The following is a 25,217-nucleotide window of genomic DNA, read 5'->3' as shown; positions in this document are numbered from 1 at the left end:
GTCTAGGCGTGGGCAGGTCAGCAGATGGCCAGGATCCTGAACAGCACCACACGCGCACAAGATGTTTTCTTCGTCTGGTAAGAGACCCCATTTCTGCATGTTTGTCTTGCATTTTGGTACCTCGACCCTAATTCGATTTAGGGTCTTCCACACAGTGCAATGAAGGCCTCCACCAGGAGCCAGTTCCTTCCTGGCTGGTATGGGGGGTTATTCAACGTGGCCTCCCACCTTGCCACCCGATTGCTTGAGAATGATCCATCCAGGACTCGTGTCCGTGATAAAAAGCTCTTTCTGGACCGAAGCCGTCGCTCTGCAGGTCGGTGGCCGTGTAATGGGTGACGAGCGTCTGTCTCTTGCTTAGTCCTTTCTGCGTCGGCAGCGACATCACGTCGGATTGATGGAGGGGCGATCCCTATTATAGCATAGAGTTTGTGTACTGGGGTTGGTTTCAAACACCCAGTTACAATCCGAGCCATGTCATTGACTGCAATGTCAACCTTTTTGCATGTGACGATGCATTTCATACTGGTGCAGCGTACTCCGCAGCCGACACACTGAGCGCTAAAGCTGTGGTTTTGAGGATATTAGGGTTAGCACCCCAGCATCTGCTGGTGAGCTTCCTGATGATTATTCCATTATTTATGGAATAATCATCGCTGAGTTTCCTCGCTGAGACTTTACCTCTTGTCTCTTTATACGAGAATCAAGAGCTTCGCCTCTTTTCCCTGGCATCCATAGTCCATCGGTCTCTCGCTCTACGCAGACGATGCACAGCTTACAGTGGTCCTATAAATATCCTACAAGCCATGACTTCAAGAGAGGATGATAAGTGAGGATCACTGAATCCTCATAATCAACCCTTGTTAAGCTGCTAAAAGATTAAATTCGCCCCTTAAGTCTGATTTGAAGCGTTTAAGATTTATGCATATCTAATAGGTTTGTATGCATAGTCTTTGGAAAACCTGCTATTATCCACAATACATAAGTCATGTTTAAATATCGATTCTATTAAACATACTAGTAGTGTAATTAAATAATGTGGCCGCACTTTTGTAGTAACTTGGCAAGGTAACACATCAATTCTTGAAAAGTTTAGCAAATATTCGTGGATCGTTTGGTTAATGTATAGGCTTCATGTTAATCTTGCAGTGACAGCGTATAAATCAAACTTTGAGTGACTTGAGCAATCCATAACATCAGTCATGCAACTGTCTCTGATATGACGTATATAATTTGGCCAGCCACCCACACCTGCATCATATTACATGTATAATATATAACCTCAATTGGTATGCTTAATTGGTATGATTCACCTTTTCACACGAAAAAGCCCAGTAGTCAATTTGTTATTATGATGAAACAGAATATAATATTACATACCATTTGGAATCCAACAACACCCTTTCGATTGTCGAAATTTAGTAATATTTTTGAATTAATACACTTAAGAACTTAACTTGGTATAACCATGGTGGAATATAAGCATAATTGTGACTAAATATTTTTATAATTTAGCTAAAAAGTATATGTTTACGACAATGTACCACAACAGGTTAGACATAAATGTTGTGGGTTTTTACAAGAACGTTTTTACAAGAACGTTTTTACAACGGCCACCGACAAATGTTGGATAAATATGTTAGAGTGGATCACGTATTTACTAATATTGTCTCATAGATCCTTAGCCTACTGTGTAACTGGTCTCTGCATTTTATTGAGGTTGCATGTCCTTTTTGTCTCTTGGTGCAAATATAATCTGCCTTTAAAAGGCTAAAAAGTAAATAGACAAACTCCTGAGATTTAAACAGAACTGAAAGAAACCAACTCGCTTGTCTTTTGTAAAGCGAAACACTTTATGAACTTCAGAGACATAATAGATAACTAATGTGTACCGTTTGTTCACGAAAGCCTCATAACATTCATGTTTAGCTCTAGGCTTAAGCAACGTATCAGTCATACATCTGCGATCGTAATCGTCTACCATCAATAACCTGACGCCTCGCTACAACACTCTATCTGTCTGTTCAGTTCAGACTCTACATGATCATTAATTATCCCAATAACACCTGGTATCAGTCAAGTTCAACTCTGACTAGTTTGAGCTATAAGTTATAATTGGCGGTTAAAGTTAAGGGATCGTATTTGACATTTCATTACCATCTTTGACTGCCGTGGTCTTATAGTAGTAAATTCATTATCGCTTGCAAATTTTCTTATATTGGATAAAAATCATTTGAGTAACATGATAAAAGCCTGTTGAATTGTGGGCTTTTTGATGTTTTTTTTTATACAAAATACAATAAAATAATACTGTTAGTAGTTTTTTGTATATTTGTTAAGAAATTGGAAACGTGTTATGGATATTATTATAATGCCAATAACATAACCTTATGCATGGTCTAGTTTGACTAGGAAAGCGTTATATTTTTACCCTGAAAACAAATAAATGTCTTTGAATGTATAACTCAGGTACGTTTCTATAAGGCTAGCCACAAAGCTATATATTATTTTTTCCACTTCGATGGTATTCTTTAACAAACAAAACTAATAAGCAAAATAAAAGTTGTGTTTGATTTTTTCCCTCAAACGAGCTCTTAAAATATATTAAATTATTACCACCCACGGATTTTGCATAAAACTAAGGTTGTAGTTTCTTCTTTTATGAATGAATCCATTCGTTTGTAAAGTAATTAATAACGGGCAAGTAGTAATACAAAAATTTACATAATTTAATTTAAATACACTGCTTACGAATTACCTTTGATAACTGCATTGGTGTATGGTTTCAAGTTATACTGCTTATCATCAACTCTTATAAAAATCCGTGTTAATGTAGGACTTTAGAATCTTTGCTCATCGGGAATTCTATCTTTCCTTTTGTAAATGTTTTTTTATGAATATTTTGAACGTTAAAATAAATTACAATAAAACAATATTGTTAATATTAAAATATATGACACAAATAGGGGAAACTGGTACACTGTCATATAATTGGAATATTGTTAGGTTTAAAATACGGAAACAGATAAATTTAGTTACTAAAAATGGCTTACCATATTTCAGCCCTAAAATTGACCGACGTCGCTATATTTCCATAAGGTTCAGCACTTTTGGTTTAAATTTTTATTAGCCTCACTAGGTTATTTTATGACTAATCCGGTGAAGTGGGAGACCACATCATATGAGGCTTTTAGGAAACTCATCTGATAACTGCGTTTCTTAAGAAAACTCGTCAATGTTCGCCTTGTTATCACATAAATAAATCCCCTTTAAGCCTGGAACCCTTTTGAAGCTGTTAATTGTCTATTCTCAAACAATACTCTAGACAGTTTTCAGTTTTGTGGACGCCTAATGACACTTTTGCAGATGCCTCTGTTTTAAGATTAAAGTTTTTCAATATACACAATAATGCACTCCTGAAAATTCATACAAATAACACGTATGCAGATTATTTAAATTCCCTGGATGACAGTGTGTAATTAAATAAGTTAAACCTAAAAGTAGATATTTTTGTCTATATAGAATCCAAAGATTTACTTGTCAGATCATCTCACATGGAAACGTAGAGGTCATCTTTCACGACATGAGCATGGTTTTCTCAAGCATCATCTTCCTGGACGCAATTTACGTGACCCTACATCGTGGAAAATAACAAACGGTGATTTATTACGGATTGTATTGGTCATTATTAAAGACATGAACGTCCTACTCCGATACAAAATGTACATCAACTGTTCCATCGTCATCAAAATCTAAGTAACATTCTTTGTTTTTCGGTGAGTTAGGCAACTTGGCCACTGTAAGCTATACATGATTGGTTTTAAATGCATTACTTTCACTTTATTATTTCCTGTGTCCCAATGTCCCATACCGGAACATTTCTTAAGGAAAAAAACAAACCATTGATCCAATGTCTGCCTAAAAAAAAAATAACAAAAAAAAAACAAATCCCATTTTAAATTCAAAGTCCTTATTCATTTTTTTTCAATGCGCTGACTTCAATTCTGCTGGATTTTTTGTTTGTTTTGTGAAAGTTAACGTACAGCTATGATTTATTATCTATGAATCATAAATGTAAACTAACAGGCTATTTTTAGATTTTATCAGGCTTAATCGACTTTTATGGCTTCAACCCAAAATCTTAAGTTTATAAGTTTGCTCGGCTAGACACGTGTTTTAAGGTATAATAAGTGGACATGTGTCTGAAAATCAAAATGTGCTTATCGGGAACTTTTTTTGAATGTGCCATTTTAAAAACCATAAAATAGAATAATGGTCTGTATCAATGTTAACCATTCAGTTTTTCCACACCGAGAATACTGAAGGACAATTGAACATGTCTGCAACTCCCAGGAGAGACGATGTTGAGTTTCTGCTCACGTATCTGGACTAAGCTAAAGTTTTTCTTTCCTGTGGACAGTTTCATTGAAACAGAACTTAAGTAATCTCTCAGGTTTACCAAATACTTAGATACATTTTAGTAGATAAATACAAAAAATGTGCTTGTAAATAACAAAGAACCAGCCTTTCACTCAGCGAAGATACGATTTTGTAAATTTTAACACTGTCTCAATTCCATGCAGAATAATGTTTCAGTTATTATTTAAATCTTCAGCAAATTTAAACATAAAGTCCAAACAAAAACTCCATCAGTGAATGTAAAGTTACAACGAAACTCACTCTCAAAAATATTAAAAACCTTTCTTGTCTTCATCACAATCAACAATAAAATAAAACACAACAAAACCTATCCTAATTTATTTATTAAACAAATTTACAATAATTAAAAAAATATCTGTCTAAGTTTTTTTAATTATCATATACGAAGGGAATCACCTTAGTCATTTGAATCAGGAGTGAGTCAGGAGTGTGGGATTTGTACCGGGGAGGATGGTATTAGTGGAGATTATAGCCTGCGGATACCGGAGACGTGGACGTGCTGTGGGGGTGCTGGTGGGGGTGGTGGGGGAGGGATTGGTGGTGGTGGTGGGGGTGGTGGAGGTGGTGGTGGGGGGAGAGCAGGAACAGGACATTGATCCTGACAGACATGTGCAAACACGCGGCAAGGGGCGCTGGTGCCTCCGAGGACGTACAGAGGCAGAATGTAGACCTTCAGGTTGATGTTGGGAAGAGTACACTCCATGTTGACGTTCTGGACGATGTACTTGTTCTCTCTAGCAAGGATCCTAGAGGACTTGTAGATGTCGAAACCGATGATGGGGACGGCACCGGAGTCCACCCCAGGAGAGTCGATCATCACTCCGTACACATTAGGCTGACTGGCGAGGTACCTAGCCGCCTCTGGAATGATATGAGATATTATTCTAGGAGAATCACTTTTGGCTCAATGATGGCTCTGTAAAACTCAATTGTGAGTTTTCCTGGGTTGTAGGGTAATTAGACGACTTCAATCAACTTAATATTTTGCTATACCAGTTTTAACAACTTACATTGTATTACAGTTAGCTTTGTTGCTATCGCCTATTGTAACAACAAAATTGAATCGAATGAACATAGTTTCTTAATATACCATGTTTGTTTAGCCAAGAAAGGTGTCGGCATGTTACTAAGTCCCTCAAAGATGCATAATGAATATGAAATAGAAGAACTAATCTACATTTTCCAACCAAATATATTATAAATAACTCATTTTATATAAGTGGGATTGATACCAAATTTAGTTTCACAACATAATTAATGTAAATATAAATGTTTAACACTTTCTGTAACCCAAAACCATCGAAAAGCTTTGTTTAGTATGTAAAAATACTCACACATTCTTAATGAACCACTATATACTTTACACGCAATTTTTTTTTTACAAATCAAATATGATATACCGTACTAATATAACGTTTATAGTTAAATATTCGTGATATGAATACAATAGTTTTGGAATGTTTACCTTCGGAGATGCCTGGGTAGTTGTAGTCAATGGGCAGCAGGTCCAGACCTAGGACACCCTCAAGACCAAACACACGCTCCTGGTTGGGCCAACGGGTCGCCCATCCTGTGTAGAAGATGACCACGGTGCCGGGACCGAAGCATCCGTACTCGTTCTCGTTGCAGACGATGTCGTCTACTGTCGCTTCATAGTTAGGGTTAATCTTCACTTGGTCACTGATGTCGATCACTCTACCTGCACAAAGCCTTCTTAGATACCGTTTGACATTTCATGTTGTCCTTAATGTTAATTTGTATACCCTTTGACTTTTGATACCGTGGCAGACCTTCCATAATAAATGCGGACCTTTGTAGTATTTTCACGGAGAACAAAGACAAAGAAGCCAAAAAATAAAATTAAAATAAAATAATAAAAAATAAAATAATTAATAAAATAGAAAATAAAGTGTACAATTTTTATTTTCTATTCTAGCTTTACACTATAGTTACAGTGTAGAGTAACATGTTCTTTCATTTTGACTAATAAATGATGTAAGTATGATATATTATGTTAATGTTCTTTTAACTATTAATTAAAGTATTTTAATTAAATAATCATTTCTAAACAAGATAGTGTTTATTCTCCAAATTCATAACATAACATAAAAATCAACAACTAGAGATCAGCTGGTTATAGCAATACCAACATCTCCCTCTCTAACTTTTAAATGGACGAATGAATCTTCTATTGCGTCTAAATAGTCTTCCGTCAATTGCTACAATGTAAGTTCTCAACCCATCCACAGTTACTATTACGCCAGGCGTCCACGGTTCTGCTTTCATGTCTGGTCTCTTCTGTATTAATACCTTTTGCCCAACTTTAAGTGGGTCCAATGCATCATTTATGTATTAATTAAAACTATTTTAATTAAATAATCAATTCGAAACAAGAAAGTTTTTATTCTAAGAAATCATAACATAACATAAAAATCAACAACTAGAGATCAGCTGGTTGTAGCAATACCAACAGTTAACTAAGTCTTACAATAGTACATCGTGTCCGCATGTCAATTAAAAGTCCTATCTATTAAGTTCTATTTATTTTAGAACAGTTACATTCTTAAGAATGTATATCGTGTCTTTACTTGACAGTATAGCATGTATTATCAAGTGTATTAGATTCCGACAAAATGTATTTGCATCAACTGGCAATGAACATCCCTGTACATAATTCTAAATTACGATAAAGTAAAAACAATGGATCACATCAAAATGGTAATCTAATAATTGTTGGAAAGATATTGATGGGTTTAGAAAAGGTAATCTATTGCCCCAATAATGTATTAATATGATTAACTACCTAATGCTTAGTTTTAGTTTTTAACCAATATTTCGGCAGATAATATTGGTTTACTCACACACTAATCAAAGGCCTGATCAACCGTTACTGGATTCGCTTCAGGCTCATATCAAGCGTAACGCTAACGTTATTGCTAAACACTGGTAGGCACGTTGTTATCTGAAGTGAATACCATCTTGTATTTAATGTGCTTTTAATAGTCACACCAATCTCACTTGTAATTTCTATGGAAAGATAATGATCGTTGACAGTCGTTTAAATTAACTTCAACGAGTAGAAACAAAAAAAAAAAACAGACAAGAGGAAAAAAATAATTATATTCAAATAGAGTAAGAATTTAATATTGTTGTTTATTTAATCTAAGACTATATTGGGATTTGAACGGAAAAAATGCATAGCCTTATAAACAAAAATCATAATATGTATGAAGACAAGTACAACTAATACTATACCAACTCGATAAATAATTCACGAGTTAAAAAATTGAATTACCATCGTTCGTCTTTTATTATAAAAAATTTCTTTTTAGATTTTAATAATCAACCCGTTGTACGTTTTTAACAATTTTATAATGGAACTTAGTAAAACGATTTTTGTGGTTTAGTGATTATGTTGAGCTGAGAGAATCTAACTATACAGTGTAATACAAATGAAGTTCATGATTTTAAGAGTACATAAATTATAGTTGTTATTATTTATATATTATTTATTTATTTATATATATATTTATTTATTTATTTATATTTATTTAAATATTTATTTATACTGTATATATATATATATATATATATATATTTATCTTTATTATAGTTGTTATTATTTATAGCGTACATAAATAATAGTAGACATTATATGTTGTTTTATATGTCCGTCCTATCAGTAATCAATTTTTAATCTTAAATTATTGTTCATCCTCTTAATAACTAATAAAAATGCATTTAATGTATGGTAAAACATGTTTGTGATGATTTTTAACTATTTACTAATATAAAACAATCATAAAACATAAAAAAATATTTTATTTATTAAAAATAAAAAAAACAGTACTATATGTGGCGGAGTATTCCCATGAAACAATTAAAAAATATATAGTTTTCAACAATTAATGAAAAAAAAAATTGAACATGAACAAAACCCAAAAATATAAGGGACCTAGGCTAATATCATGTAAAGCAAGTCGAAAGTAGCACTAAATTTACACAATCCTCATTACTAAAAACAATTAAAAGTACTCCCTTCATTTAAATATTCTGGATAATATGCGTAAAAATAAATAACATTTAGAACATAAAATGTTTATCTTTCAACCAACTTAAATGTATTGCAGTGAATACCCTAAATTATATAAAGGCTATAAAGGCCCTCTGTAAGTAAGTTTTTTTTATACGGTTTCTTATAAATATTCCGGACAGTAAAAACTCATATTTAATTTTGCTTATTGAGTATTTTGTAGCTATAGGTTATATAACCATTGACTATACTATCTGTTTATAGTCAATGATATAACTTATATGGTACCTTCAATAAATAGATTCAGACGTGAACATGTATAAAAACTACTGATAAACAATAGTTTCCATCTTATATTTTATTTAGTAACGCAGCTCGTATCGTAAAATGTGTAGAAACTGTTTGTTACCCTTATTATTAAAATAATGTAACTAGGTAACAACAAATTATTGTATATTCAACTTAAAATCTTTATCCATAATGTTTAAAGTTGTTTTAAATAAACATTCGAATAGTATTCTAACTAATATTTGTATTATTTATGATAATTGTTCTAATTAAATGAAATACTGTAGGTTAAGAATAGAATTAAGTCGATGAGCTGACAGTAAAGAATTGGGTCGACATAGACAAAACGAACTCTTCATAAACCGATGTTAATCACCAGCATTGTTGAATTATTAATGAATTATTGACTGCGTCGGACGCTTTGTTAATTTGACAACGTTATTATACTTCAGCGTGTAATTAGTTTTTCATTAAAGTAATTGGATTTTCTTCCATCGTAACTATGCCTCACAAATTGATGGACTGTTTCTAAACAACATAAATATATTTTCACAAGATTTAAAATTCGCTTATTTAAATATTTAATGAATATCAGCTGTATAGTAAATATCATATTCCATGTACCGGTATATCAATTAAGGTAGTCATATTCCCTAATGAATAGCCTTACCGCTGTTAAAATTAATTATATTTGTAATTAAATCAAATAGGCTTTAAATTTTAAGCAATGGTATGTGTAAAAGCGGTATATTTATTTTAGTAATGCTTCCAAAGTAGATATGGATATTGTTAAATTATTTTGAAAAAGCTTTAGTATTAGAAATCTTTATTTCAACACCCAAAAGTCTAACAAAAGTCTTTAAAAGATAACAGAACTATAGCTTACCATTAAGTCTGACCAGTTGGCTGAAGGGTATTTCCGAAATCTGCCTACTGAACGGGTAGAAAGTAGCCGGAGCGGTCATCGAGGTTCCAGCCAGTCCGGAAACGGAGAAGTTGTAAGACAAGAAGAAATGAGGTTCCGGATACTCATAGGCGAGGTTGAGGTCGAAAGCCTGCGGATCCAACCCCGGATATGGCGGAATACCCTCGTAGAAGGGGTGTGTAAGGTCAAACGTAGACTCATCGGTGTAAAAGTAACACGGGTCCAAAATACAATTACCGAGGCCGAGCAGTGTCAAAAAGTAAACAGCATGGAGAATCTCCATGTTGGCTACATACGCGCCTTGACGGAGGTAACCAATAGTGGGGACTGCCTTTACAGCTGTTATCAGTAATATATAAGCGACAGGTTGATATTGCCTGATAAGCGACGTTATTTATTATAGCTCTCGGTAGTTTTCCTTATCGTTGAGTACACTGATACGGACAGTCGACTTTGGATGTTGTACGTAAGAGGGTGGGAAATGTGTGGGGCCCTTTGATTATTGGGAGGGATCCATACCGCTGTGATTATTGAAATAAGGCTTACGGTATGGCTTAAAGGGCATTTTGTTACGACGTTATGTTTTGGTAACGAAATTAAACCGTCGAAGGAGAAAAGGACATATTGTATGAAAACTTGTTTCAGCTGAATACTAGACTATATAATAAAAATTAGATTCAACGCAAAACGAAATGTGGTCAAGCGAGAGATTTAAAATTAATATCACTAAAATATACGATCAAATATACACTTTACTGTATGAGAATGATATCAAGTAGATTTTTAGTCTTACCCCAAACAGTCAAATCCTATTTTTATAATATTTGTTGTATGAAATTGAAATGTTGTCAAATAAACCAAATATTGTGTACAAAATAAAATAGTCTATTACACTACTAGTCACGTAATTGGACTTTCGTGACGAGTATTGAACGATACTTTTTATCACGATGAAAAAACTATTTCATCACCCTTTCGAGCTAACGGGGAATTTTAGTTGTAACATTGTTGATGTCAGGCAAAGTATTGTTTGTGTAGCGAAAGTAATGTTTATGTCAGAAAAAGTCAGCGGACCATTATTTTCACAGATCTCAGCTGTATGGAAATGGACTATTTTCAAATACAGAGTGATGAAAAATATTTTATTGAAACAATATAGGAATCTACAAAATTACCGTTCCCTTCAATTGCCGATGATTACAATATATTAGCATAACACCAATATTGCTACTTCAAAACCGTTAAGTGTAAGGTATAACAATTTTATCTATCTATGCCAGTTTTATAATGGATTTCGATCTTGATCTGATAAATCAACATTTTATTTCTCCGGGGATTAAGTGGAAAAGCAAGCTTAAGGCAGATCTATCAAGAAATAACTTCGATTGGGAAAAGCTCTTTCTAACTTGTCTACTTTCCAATTGTAATGCAAAAATGAATGTGTTTATAGCGATCTGTCTGAACTATTTACAGGTAACGTAGATGTTAGCTTGTACAAAGTCGCTTAAATGTTATTATATACAATACAATGAGCACAAATTGCATGATAAAAATTAAATATTTTTACACCTAAAAAGCTTTCTTTGCTCTTTTTCTTCTTACAAATAAAATATAAAAAAAATTATTTGTGAAGAAAATTTCTACATTATAGACTAGCATCAACAATTCTAAAAATAAAAACTTCCGTAAAAAATTCCGTAAATTTCAAATTTTTTAAATACTAATACGTTTTGATGGTACAATCATTCATCCTCTATATTTAATTCGTTTACTATCTTGTAAAAAAAATTACCAAAGTGGTTATAGGGATATTCAGCTAAATCTGTTTCTACCCTCTCAAATCACACAGCATCCTGTCCCTTCATGCAAAGTTCAGGGAGCGCATTGTGAAAATTGACTCTGCATTCCCATGTCTTAAAAAATGGTCTTGTGTTAAAAATGTTGATACAGTTTCGGATACGAAGCGTGTATTGTGTTTTTTGGTGCTGTGGTCAGAAATGATCCACGTTTCCGTCTACAAAATGAAGACAATTAGGGATGTGTAAGAATAGAAATGTTAATATTTTGTTTTCCTAAACAGAGGTTTTGCACGAACTGTGATGAGACATTCGAAAACAGCTCTAACATTACTGATACTTCCACAGTCCCAGATGGCAACAAGGTAAAAAAGATAGAGAAATCTAGTACATAATATGAATTCAGGGTTACTCAATAATCACTGAACTTTGAAAGATTTTCTATGACAAGTATTCAAGACCTGTTTTTAATTATGGCCTCAATGTAATTGTAATATTAGAGGTTGTTGATGTTTGTTTGGTCCTGGATAAGACCAAACAATTTGACAATACTGCAGGATATGAGGTCCTTATCGCCAAGAACCACGGACAGAGAAGCAGCCCTTTCCGAGTTATTAATCTAACACAATTGTTATTACATAGTTATTACCTACATAATACAATTTAGAATTACAATAGGTTAGGTTTTTTTGATTTTTAATGAGAAATATTTTGTTCTAATTATATTTATTTGAAGATTTAAACTCACAAACGTAAAGTTAAAGAGACGAAATTTGAAACTGTCAATTTTAAAATTTTTGCCACTCTCCATATACCATATATGATTGAAAAAGCTTTGAAACAGTTTGCTAACGAAGAAAAGCCATATAAGTGTAAAACATATTTTTAAACAATAAACTGAGATACATATGTGTTGGTCCTTAACCTTTGATTTTACAAGATCCAGCAGAAATCACAGATCTCAGCTTTTACATTATTGTTTTAAAAATAAATTCCGTGTAACTGATAATGTCTAAGATAATTGTAGTCGTACAGAGTAGTTTTACGCCAGCCCGGTATCCAAAATAGGTTAAGAGGAAAGTCAACCAACCATTTTATACTACGAGTATTGTTAAATATTGCACCACCATTAGTGTACAGTAGTGTAAAAGAATAAAAAAATGGTACGATGATAATTTTCGATTAGACTTATGAAGCATGATCCTGAAATCTGCATATTTGATTTGCTATCAGCAATAAGACAAGATACAGAATAACCTTTTAGTGGGTATGATTTAAGACAAAAACAACAAGGATTAAGACGTCTTCTGTTAATGCTAGGCTTTGCGGATGGGTTATCAGTGAACTCGGATTTTTGCTGATAGTCACAGTATTCGATGAATTTATTAGTTTCATACACGTTAGTCCTAAACATTGCATGTTTAAAACGTCCACAAAAGCAGTTTGTTTTAACTGAGAATGTACAATTGAGAATGTAGCAGCTATCTTGCTAGAAAATTTACTAAGGTAACACAATTCAAAAGTATCCTTATAAAGTAGTAAGTCCGATATTTTGCCTGGTTCACGAAAAATATAGTTATGGTACTACACGCTCCGAGGGTTAGATTCCAATAGGAGCTCCAATTAAGAAATTGTCCTTAAGAGGAAAACCAATCTATTTCAATAGAGGGAACCACGAGCAAATAATATGACAAGAAAAAGTAACAAATGTACGAAAAGTAAGAAGAAAATAACCTAGAAGGAAGTATAAAATTCAAACTAACAACAGGCTTACACATTATGAATTTGTGTTTTACGTGTTTTTAGGCTGATTATATGTTTTTTATGTGTTTACATACCTTTTTACACTATTCTTATGATACAAAAACGAATCAGATATAATTTGTGAACAATAATTTACAAAAATCTTTAATAAGTACCAATGTGGTCTTAATAAATAAGAAAGATGTGAAATTAATAGGTCATCTGCTATTTTAAGAATGAACAACATTATCATGTGAAATGTACAGGCAAAAAAGAAGCCCTGAACATATTGGCGTAGAGATCTCGTAGAAACCAAGTGCTTATCTATTCCAAACACCTAGCAATATATGGCTGGGTAGCTGGGTAAAAATCGTCGTGATCGTCTGGCAATCAGAATGATAGTAAAATTAGTATCGACATGAGTTTAAGTAGTGCTTAAAAACTGGACTAAGCTTGACTATACTTATTTTACAGATTCTTGAGTTTCCGCCAGAAAAATTGCAGTTATCTCTAAATAAGCACCTTGGTGTGTTCCCGTAATATTATATATCCCTGGTTGGTGGTTTTTTTGTCAATGATTATTTTGGATTTACTTCTTATTACAAAAGTAATATTATTATAGATGTGATCCTTTCATAATGGAAAAACTGATTACAAGTTATAGGTTTCAAAACTACTTCTATAAGATTTTGTTCTAAAGTTAGGCACAAAAATATACCTTGGCTATGGAACTAGTTTTTTTTCAGTTACGGACCGATACCAAAACTACTCCTTTCTCGTTTCTGTTTCTTAGATAATAGAAAATTTACTCAATGAGCTGACAATAGATTTGATCTATTCACGATTAATAATTAAAACCAACTAGTAATACATAGCATGTTTTGTTTATTTTTAGTTTTTAAATGTTTCACTTTTATTGTTTCATGCACAAATCCTATTATTGTATTGACAATGTATATGGACCAATCACTTAGAAATGTCATATCACGACGATGCTAAATATGAAAATACAGTATTTAGCTTATGACAATACCAATACAGTATTAAGAAGTAAATTATTGTTTAGACGTGAGAAATGGGGGTCACTTTATATCGGAACGTTTCTCTGTATAATATACAAACTCTTCTAGATACATGAGTAAACGGTTAAAAAAAAGAAAAACAGAGGGCTTTACCTACAGTAAAAAAAAATATTGATGATTGTTCAGATTTGGACACGGTACATCGAATGACCTGGATCCCAACACCCAATTCTTGTCCCAAAATATAAGCTAAGGTATTAGTCTACTAGACGATTTAGAATTTTGCATTCATAATCAGCTTTTAGTCTACTCAGTTGTATAATTTAATTGATGATGCCAATTTCACTTGACCAGCTCATAATATGTATTGATTGTTGAGGAAGGTTATAAGGAAACTGTAGCGTTATGTGTATAATTTTACCTGGAAGTTTATATACACTCCCTCTCTCTCATCATAAACTAATAATACGAGGGATGATCGAAATACAGTGAAAAGTTGAAACAGTATAAGTCACATAGGCAAGTTAGTGTACAAGTTTAATCATGTTATGGGAGGGTACAAAATAGGTAGAAAAAAAATTTCTAAACGATATGACTGTAAACCACAGCCTAGCATTTTGTGAGATGTGCCATAGCAAGAAAGCTCGTTAAAACATGTTTAGGCTTAACAATTCAAATCAAAGTTACATTTACAAAGAAATACTCCGTCGGTTTCCAGTTACTATATAATCATTCATTCAAATGGCATAATTTTCTCAGAATTGTAATATCACAATATTATCTCCGTTAAAAAAAAACGTATGATTTAAGTTGAATGTCATTTGAATTTACCGTTGAAAAGAAAAAAAACAGATTTAAGACCTTGAAGAAAACAATAAATACACATTGACGTACAGAGGCATATCACAATGAACAAGACAATAATGAAAACAATTAACAATAAAGTGGTAATAATACTACTACCTTTCGGCCTTCCTTGTCAAACATTTTCAAAATATGATAAAGTAAAATGTTTTGAATATGATGTTTTTACTAGTTTTATCGAATATTCATCAATTTCCTTTTACTCGTGCATTCATTTATGAAATACCATACTCTATTTATTTATTTATTTCATCTTAAGGTGAAATATTCTTGGTGTTGCAATTGTGGATCATTATAGGCATGCATTGTGGGTGCGGTACTCCCTGGTATGGATTAACGTACATACTAGTGAATACTACGACTATCCGCAGTACTATCTTGATAATTATAGACCAATTCGTTAGTTACAAGTAAAAAAATGTGTTTCGGATTCCACTATAAACTGTAGTAGGTCCCTTAGTTTCCATTAGCTGTTGGGCTATTAACTAACAGTTGTGTCTGAGGAACATGTTGGCATTAACAACAAACTAGTAGTCACTAACAAGATTAAAAGATCGCTTCACTCATCCTACACTCATATCCATTCATACTTGGCTTAAAAATATGGCCACCATAAAAAAAATATTATTACCAGAAATATAATAATATAGGGGACAGTTTGGAATCTTAAATATTTTATAGATACCAGCTGTTTGAATATATTTGAAGAGAAAAAACCATCTAGTTTTACAGTAGTTTCTGCGCCAATTTATTTGTACGGAGTAAAATCTAACGTGATTTATGGTGTTTTTATTCAGACGATGTAAAAAACCGTAGAGTCCTATTGCAAAATAATTACCTTATTTTCACACAATTAACACATCTTCTACTACGAAACAAAAAATTATTTAAATAAAAAAGATATATAAAATATTTTCTTATTCGTAGTATTGATACCAACCGCTACATTAAGTAATGTTTGGTATGGGGAGATCAACTGAATGTTCAATTACAAAAGAACCGCACTCGTTGACAATAAAAAAGGCCTCATGATTTTATTTTTGTTTTATTTGCATATCTAATTATATTATTATAGTAACAAATTTGGTCGTAAAAGGTTGGGTAAGATGTTCCTTATTTGTAATAAACTTAACACCTTTAGAATTTAAGACGAATTCCAAGTCAAAATAAAGATTAAGGATAAACCAAATAAAAGTTAATAAATAACTTTTTACAGCTGTATATTTTCTAGTATAAATTGCACATTGTTTCCCACTATAAGTCATCAATTAAAAATACAAACAATACTGGTCAAAAGAAAAAGAGAATAGTTACATTTTTGGCGAAAAATATATTAAAACGCAGTTGACAATAAACGTATGAGAAAGATGCTTCGGTAAAGAGCAACCAATTGTAAAATATTCGTGAGCTGTTTAAAATGTTGAATGTTTGAAAACCGTTTATGATGTTTAAATGATCACTTGTCTACATTGTATATGCAAGCTCAGATCTCCAACATTACGCAATACGTGGTTTTGAAATTGGATGCTTTAATATGTTTCCTTAAATGTCACTATAACTGTTTTTTAAAGAAAATCATTTTGACGAACTGTACGTTACAGAAGTAGTAAACGGAATAAATTATGGTTTGCCTTGACAATGATCTAGAATTATGATAATCGTAAAAGATACTTGGTATTGTTGAAAACTGAAATATTCAGACTAATAAGAATGCATTGCTGGTTACCAATATTTTAGCCTCCTAGTTTCTATACTATATTACCTGTAATAATTGTTGTTGTATTGGAATTATTAACGTATTTCACTAGTATAAGAAAAATAAATCTTTACATGGATTTAATCTCCACGAGAAATGTAATTGTCAATAAGTTGCTTCTTACTTAAAAAGCTATTAAAAACAATAATACGCATTAGAATATTCTATTTTCATAGATACACAATTGTATCATACATTGTTGTATCACGACTACACCACTAGAAGTAATAGTATCATATCGGGTAAAATGAATATTCCTGTCAGTAAGTATAACTTGTGGTCTATGATCCGTACCTCTGATATCAGTAAACGCCCGAAGTGACCTAGAAGGAATCTTTTAGTTTGTGCTTGATTTGGTTAAGTAATCCTGTATCGCAGTAGTGTCAATCTACCGCATTCATTCCCGCTATGACCGATTAATCTTAATTAAATGAACCCAACTAATAATTTCGAGCAGGTTATTTATTCATATGGTTACATTTCAAATAGTAGGGATTTCAACTTTCATGGCACTACAATTTGAGAATTTAAACCCATAAAGAGTTCCTAATAGAGATTCCTTTACACAACTAACCAAGAGGATGAGTTTAGTAAAAAATAACGTATTTCGTCATAAACGTGACCTTGCCACTAGTCTTGTGTACTTTGCTGGATAAGAACAAACGTATTCTACATTAAATTTTAAAGACCTTAAACCTTATTATTTTTTCAGTAAACATTCCTCGTTATAAATATTCTGTGATACATCTTGAATCATAAAAAATGTGGATCAAGTTTAAAAAATTCCCAGTGTAATAAGGAGAGATAATGATTAAAACCAGTTTTCGTTGACTTCGTCTTACCATATTACAGTTTTATCTTTTTACATTATCTTTTCCTACCATTACCTGACCAAGCAGGCTTTATAGCACTGATTGGAGGCTTTGTTGAACGCAAAGTAGCTGATTCCTGCTTTTGCTTACTTCCCCACACTCATTGCACTTTGTCACACTCATTTTACTTTCCCGCGTTCCAGTATTGAAACCAAACAACAAAAAATCATTTGCTTGTATAAGGCACGTTGTACGGGTATGCTAGAAAACAAGTTGGCGACACTGCTAAACCGATCAGCTGGTGCAGTATTTATTGGCCATTCTACTTACATACACAGCGACTTGACTTAACCTATAAACCTGTTGTTGTTTGTTAATATAAACATTACAAACCAACAATTATGATACTCGGATTTTGATTAAATAGGTTTGTGAATTTTCATTCAGATTTGTATTTGCTAATTTGTAGAACAACTCCATTTAGATTTATTTGTGAGACGATTTCATTTAGGTTTGAAATTGTTATTTTGTGAAACTGCATATTAAAAGTTAACCTTAATATACATACTAGGCCCCATTATTCACCCAAATCTTTAACCCAATCAATAACACTTTATGTATGCTATATAGTATTCGTGGACAAATATACTATATAACACGAACGCAAAGTCTCTTTTCTGCACTCAAGGAACATTTCGCGCTCGCCGGTTGCTCTTGCGTAAATTTCTATCAAGTGCAACAAAGTACTACTTTGCGCATCAATTACACAAATAACTATTTCCTTGAGGTTTAACAGCCTATTTATAATCTTTCTGTAAGAAGTTGGTACAACCTATAGTATTAAAATATGTCTATGTAAATTGAAAATTAGTTTTACTGTTTTAAAATTTACTAAAACCCTTATACGACTCCAAATGTTATGGAGCAGTTAGCTATAAAAATGGATAACGTTATTATATTATTTTGTGACACACCTAACATTATCGTCCGATTCGAGAGTACCAATGAATGGTACGTATGGTTATGATTTTTAAAACTTGACACATCTTTACACTTTTATTAAATTGCTACTTATAAGTGCAATCGAAATTTGTTTACACGCATATTAAATTCGGATAGCCTAAATCTTTTGTTGAGAATGATTAAGTTTACTAAAAATAATTTTCCCGCCAAACGATATGTAAATCATACTTCTGTGAAATTCAATAGTTGGAAGATTATTCAATGACTGTAATTATGCAATTTAGATAAATTGAAGTATAATATTCTATGAGGTTGGACGATGTATTTCATGATAAAGGGATTGAATTAGTTATTGGCGAGATTAAGTTGGTTCGCTTTTGATAGAGGCAATTTTTTATCAGCAGCGATCACGGTGTGAATAGTTAACTCCTTGTACGGGTTTAATCCTAGAGTAGAGTTTTAACAAAACAAATAACAAAAAACAAATGTCAGATTAATATGAACATACTTTTAATCAAATTTCCGTTAATCAAAAGATCGTGATGTAAAGAAATTGAAAAAAAATAATTTGATGTTAGGAAACCTTTGATTATTGTGTCCAAAAGAAAGATGTAAAAAAAACTGGATAGTAATTTTTGTAATGAACCATATCTTCTGATTAAATATATATAAAAAAACCTTATACAAAATACTTGTAAAATTGCATCACATTTTAAATTATAAAATATTAATATGTAAATAATAGCATTTATGTATGAAATCATCAACATGTACGGTTAAAACTAACCTTACTTTTTCCAAGCACACTAATGTTTAAGTCCAAAATTAGGCATATCATAGAAGGTTGACAAACAAATAAATTAAATATTGAACGCTGTATTGAATGATTTGAATCTCCGTGTTCTATGCATTTTCTTTATTTATCAGAGGAAAAAGACACTTAAACTTCTTGTGACTCAATATAAAACTAATCTGGGTCTTAGAGTGGATCCATATCAATGAACAGAATTCCAGCTTAAAAATGAAATGAAATAATATGCCGAACCTAACATTAGCCTTAACCAAATAGCACTTCCTAAACAGCTCTTATTATTAGATTGAGCAATTAAACCATCCACTCAGCAAAACATTAGGTCATTAACATATAGTTTCCGATTTAATTTTAATATTTGTGTAGCTTGATGTTACTTAATTATTGTATTTAATTAGTTTACATAAGAGTTGCATATTACGCATCCAAATATGGTTTAATAATGTTGGTTAAATTTTGTACAAAAAGCCACTAAAACTCACAAAATTACAGATTAAAAGGACTTATTGATATTAAAACCTTAATTACTCCGACAGAAGAGTTCATGAGATCATATATATTTTAAAATAATCTAAAAATAAGAAAATACTAGGCGTTGCGAATTAGTTGTGTAAGGACAAATATTTTATAACAACGAATATATTAGCTAATTGTCGTTCATTATTAATTAAAAATGAGGCTATATTTTAAAATATTAAGGTCTTAAATATATTTTTTCTATGACCGTAGTAGACTCGCGTAGACATCGTAGTTGCAATGATACATTGACGTTTTCTATTGTATTATCTTGTTGAATGTAAATCTTGTCAATGTATTATTTTGTAAAATGGCGATTGCCGTCGGAATGAATAAACAAATAAATAAATAAATAAAAAATAGTAACCCCGTGTCGTTGACGGAATAGTGCAGAAAACCCCGTTGAAACGCAATGCTATTTACTAGGTTAGGCCTACTTTGAGTAACTTTTAGTAAAAATTTCCTGAAGTTGACTATACTAATGGACGTAGCTATATAGAATATATATTTTTTAAAGCCTCATTACCACAAAGGTAATTACAGTTTGTGGCTGATATTACCATGTAAATACATTTTTAATTTTCCTATCAATGTTACATTTTACGCATCCCTATGATATAAAGCTTTTAAGGGGTTTTGTAAAAAAATATACTATAGCTTAAATATATTACAATATCATGTTTACATATTTTGATTGTAATAACTGAATGAAATACAAAGATAACTGAGAATGAGCATGAAGATACGATACTCCGTTTACAACAGAATTCCCATACAACACGAGTAAACGATAAAATACATTTTTTTAGTGCCAATTGCAAAAAAAATTAAAAAAACTTGCAAATCTGTGCTACAATTAAATTATAGTTAAGTTTTTTCGGTTGCAATCCTCTATAACTATTCTTTACTTCTAGTAAACATTGTTGGTTATTACGTACACATAATGTGCTCTTTATATCAGCACATATTTTATTGCGATTTAATAATGAATATCTTTGCTTCTATTTTCACTTAAGGATAATAACTTTAAGGAGCTACTGCTAAACGGAAGTAAAGTGTACAGAAAATCCAGATATAATTGTTTAAATTTTTTATCTATCTCCGAATTAAATTTCCAAATTCACTTTCAAATAAAAAAAGATAATAAATTATTAATAATTGTAAACCTGAATCGTGATTTGAAGGTCGCCATGTACACGCTAAGTCGCGATATCGATAAGATGTCAAAGACTATTGTTTTTTTTCCCATCACATCTAGATGATGAATAATTTTTCAATATTTATTCAATAAGTATGCTAAGAGTTTTTTTTTTATGTTAAAATAGCTTAAGTTTTGGTCATTGGGAACTAAGCTTCCATGATTGATTTTCAAAGGCAATAGACGTAGGCGATATCTAGTTTTTCAATTGTTTAATCCAACGTCTAATGGGAAAATTCCAAAATTCAAAATTCAATTGGTTTGTCAAATATTAATTTCAAAAAATATTTTATTATATAAATAAAAAGGTCTTAAATTTCACTGCATATCCGTAAAGTCGAGTTGTTCACGAATCCGTAACTTAGTAGAAACATAATCGCTATGTCCTAACCTAACATCAGTATGTGACAACGACACAAGTTCCATCTGTAGTCTTCCCAATATTTAAAGTTGGCCGGTCAAATTAATTACTAAAAATAATTAAATTTAAGTGCCAAAGTCAAAGTCAATACTTACCCTCAACTCTGATGAGCTGTTGGAAGGGTATCTCATGAACTTGCCGACTGTTGGGGAAGAAGGCAGATGGAGCAGTGATGGATGTGCCTCCTAATCCAGACACAGTGTAGTTGAAGGCCAAGAAAAATTGGGGCTCCGGAAATTCGTAGGCCAGAGTCTGATCATACGCGAGGAAGTAGAGCCCCGGGTATGCTGGGGTAGCCTCATTTATTGGATGTGTCAAGTCATATGACCTGTCCTCACAGTTGTAAAAACACGGATCCAAAAAACACTGGCTTAAGGTAATCAATGCCAAAAAACTAAGGGCGCGAAGATGGCCCATTCTGGCAACATGAAATACCCGCTCTGCCTCCTCCGGTAAGCTGGGCTGACGTTATCAGAGTTATATGACTCTCTATCACAGCTCTTTATGGTAGTTTGTTTAACGTATTCATTGGTATTGATATCACGACGATAACAGTAGCGGTCTCAGTCGATGCTGGATCGTAGGAGCGTTTCTAGACTGTACTATTTATGCAATTATTGGGGTAAACTTGGATAAAAATGGTTTCTATGTGCCGCATAAAAAATATTTTTACAGCATAATTTGTGTGATCCAATGAAGGTTTGAGGTGCATTGTAGGTTATTAATATCAGGGTTGAGTATTTATTTTTCCTGTAGCCTAATGGTCTAATGGTCCATGGTTGAATTTAACGAACTATGTAGATTGTTCGATTACAAAAATTCCATTTCTTTTTTACTTGTTGCAAACATCCAAATAACAAGTAGACCGTAGTTTTAAAGTGGAGTTATGTATTAGTAGGAAAAGCATTCCAACTCAATAAAAAAAAATATTTTGTAATGGTATTATTGACATTGTACCTGTACGTTCTTCTACAGGTAAAACTTGTAATATAGAAAAACTTATGCACTCCAAATTAATAGAATAAGTATATTTTTTAAATAGGTTGTTAGAAATAAATTGCCACATTTTTATCTACCTAAAAACATATTATATCTAGTTGTCAATGAGAAAAATAGTACATTACTAATAAAAAACAATGATGGAAGTTGTTTGGTACGAGTTCTAAGACAAAAATAAAGCTATTGGTGTAAACGAGCCACTCATTTACTCCGGTGCGAAAATGAGCTTCCCAGATTCAGGCGATTTGTCTTTAAAATGTTCTTATATTTTGTGCAAAGATGTAAAAACTCTACCCAGTTCTTTCATTTTATTTGGCAAATTTTGGGCACACCTTATTTGAATATACATTAATAATTAGGAATATTAAATTATAAAGCTATATAAGAACAAATAAAAGGTAAGAAACTATTTAAGTAAGATTTGAATTTCCTGAAATGTTTCATATATTTATACAGGTAAAATAATCAAGACTCTTGAGAACCAGGGGTAGATAGCTTAAATGATGACAAAATAAAGAAATAAGTTTTTTGTGGGTATCGTTAATGATAATATTTTAGCCAAACAGTTAATCAATTACACACATAAAAGCTATATAATTTGGGTTCTTGTGTTCAGCAAAACCCGACTTACATAAAGCCAAAAATTAGTAACCAATTTGAAAAACTGCATATGTTAGAGGTTATTATAAATGCATCTTGATCTATTTAATGGTAAGATAGTGTAATTTATTAATAAGAAAACTTCAACACAAAAAACAATTTAAAAATAATTAGTTGACAAGTAGAAACTCTAAAATTCACTTTAATTAAAACTTGAACTGAAACCTTAGGAGTTCTAAACAGAACTTTTGACGGCCAATATCTCTTAAACAAGTCCGCCATTATGATTATCTTAGTCCTCGAGTTAAGTATACTTACTGGTCATGACCAAATGACTGATAAAACATAATAATAAAATTAAGCTAACTTATACAGCCTTAAGTTATTAGGCTAACTTGGGTATTATCTCAAAAGAGAAATACGTGCTCATTTCCTTTCTTTTTTCGTTATTGATTTGATGAACTATTGTTGATAATAAAAAATCTATTGTGTTTCAATATGAAAATTGTTCTTTTGTATTATGTGTGTCTTTCGGTATTGAAAGTTTTAGTTTATTTTAAGGTACAAAATGCGGAATCATTGTGGCACTAAAATGATCAAAATGGCAATTTCTTTAATTCATTTTGAAAACGATCCTGCTCAATATTGAAATTTACCAATGTATGATTCTCCATTTTAAATTTCCCTAATTAATTATAGAATAGGATGGAGGTAATAAGGACTAATTTAAATTTACGATATAGCAATAATATCTAATAAAATTATAAAAATAATGACTCTGACTTATCCCCTGCTCCTTTTTAAAATCAAACTTGAACTAAGGTGTTGAACGAATAAGAATTTGAAGATGGTTCAGGTTCAGTTAAATAATAAACTAATACTAATTTAATAGGTCACGGACCCTTAACTAGCATCGCTAGGCAGTTTTAATTAAACGAAAAGCTTTAGAACAGTTGGCAAACATTAGAACTTGAGAAAGATTTGGCTTTTTAACAATATAATTTTTTTTTATTAAAATCAAAATCAATAAAAAATTATTTTTCCTACAGTCACCTGACAAAGTGGCCTTCCACTCACTGATTATAGCACAGAAAGTTGCTAATTGCTGCATTTACTTACTTTTGCCGCACACTTTTTGACTTATGCCACACACCAGTATTCCAGCCAATAAAAAACAACGTGCTTTCATCACGCAATGCGTGTACGCTTGAAAATAAGTTGGCATCACTTAAAGATATTACGTCTACGATCAGCTGGTGCAGTGTTTTCCATTTTGTTCAACGTTTGGATTTAACCTAACCTAAAAAACGTGTTGTACAGTGTTTGAAAGAATAAATATTTATATGCTTTATAGTAACTGTAGGAAAAATATAATGTGTAACGCGAGCTACACCTTTCCACACTCGCCAGCGTGTCGTTAGTAAACATTTCTCTTGTGTGTTGCAAATTGCCACTTCGCCTACTAGTTAAAAATAACTATTGTAGAGAGTTTAAATATTAGAATATTACAACCACACAACTTTCCACTTGTCAATAAAGAAATTAAAACTAAATGTCATATAGCTGGTAATTTTATTATAATCTAGGTCTTAACATAGGCCTACATCATACAATTAATAAACAGTAAAAATAACCATAAAAATGAAAACTTAAAGCATCTAACAAAGTGGTATCCATTTTATAAAATACTTCCTTTTGGAACATACAGATGAAATATCGTTTAAGAGAGAGGTGAAAGAAGGTAGCACGGTGCAACAGTTCTTAGTTTACGTCGGGGTAATCGATAGAGGCATCAGTAGCGCCAGCGGGCAACACGAAGTGGGCCCCGATAAACTTTAACACTCTGATTTACCGATACAACCCTCAGGCAGGGTTTCATTTCCACGTTCGAACCTTTTATTTTCTCTTTGGCTTCTTCTCAGAAACTTTCCTGAGTTTTGTTTCTTCTGTTGTTCAATTTGTATAGCTGAGACTTTCCAATAGATCAATACATCAGTACAAAGATTGTTTTGTTCCCTCGGATTTCATCA

At 32.1% G+C, this 25,217-nt stretch overlaps 1 protein-coding gene across 2 annotated transcripts; it reads right to left on the bottom strand.

Moving 5' to 3' along the window:
* Positions 1-4,745: 4,745 nt before the first annotated feature.
* On the bottom strand, positions 4,746-22,065 carry LOC128992534 (uncharacterized). 2 transcript variants are annotated; one of them, XM_054416155.1, is made up of 3 exons: positions 21,684-22,065; positions 5,906-6,139; positions 4,746-5,301 (listed from the first exon to the last, which is right to left on the bottom strand). In XM_054416155.1, the coding sequence occupies exons 1-3, from the start codon at positions 22,003-22,005 to the stop codon at positions 4,907-4,909; spliced, it is 951 nt and encodes a 316-aa protein (XP_054272130.1). In that variant the 5' UTR covers positions 22,006-22,065; the 3' UTR covers positions 4,746-4,906. The 2 variants fall into 2 exon arrangements, with proteins under 2 accessions (XP_054272130.1, XP_054272131.1); XM_054416156.1 differs by lacking the exon at positions 21,684-22,065 and adding an exon at positions 9,648-9,987.
* Positions 22,066-25,217: the final 3,152 nt, after the last annotated feature.

This window comes from Macrosteles quadrilineatus, unplaced genomic scaffold (genome assembly GCF_028750875.1).
Source record: "Macrosteles quadrilineatus isolate MER2022 unplaced genomic scaffold, UCM_ALF_1.0 Scaffold_4__1_contigs__length_99947679, whole genome shotgun sequence".
Lineage (NCBI taxonomy): Eukaryota > Metazoa > Arthropoda > Insecta > Hemiptera > Cicadellidae > Macrosteles > Macrosteles quadrilineatus.
This window is presented reverse-complemented; position numbering and strand designations above follow the sequence as displayed.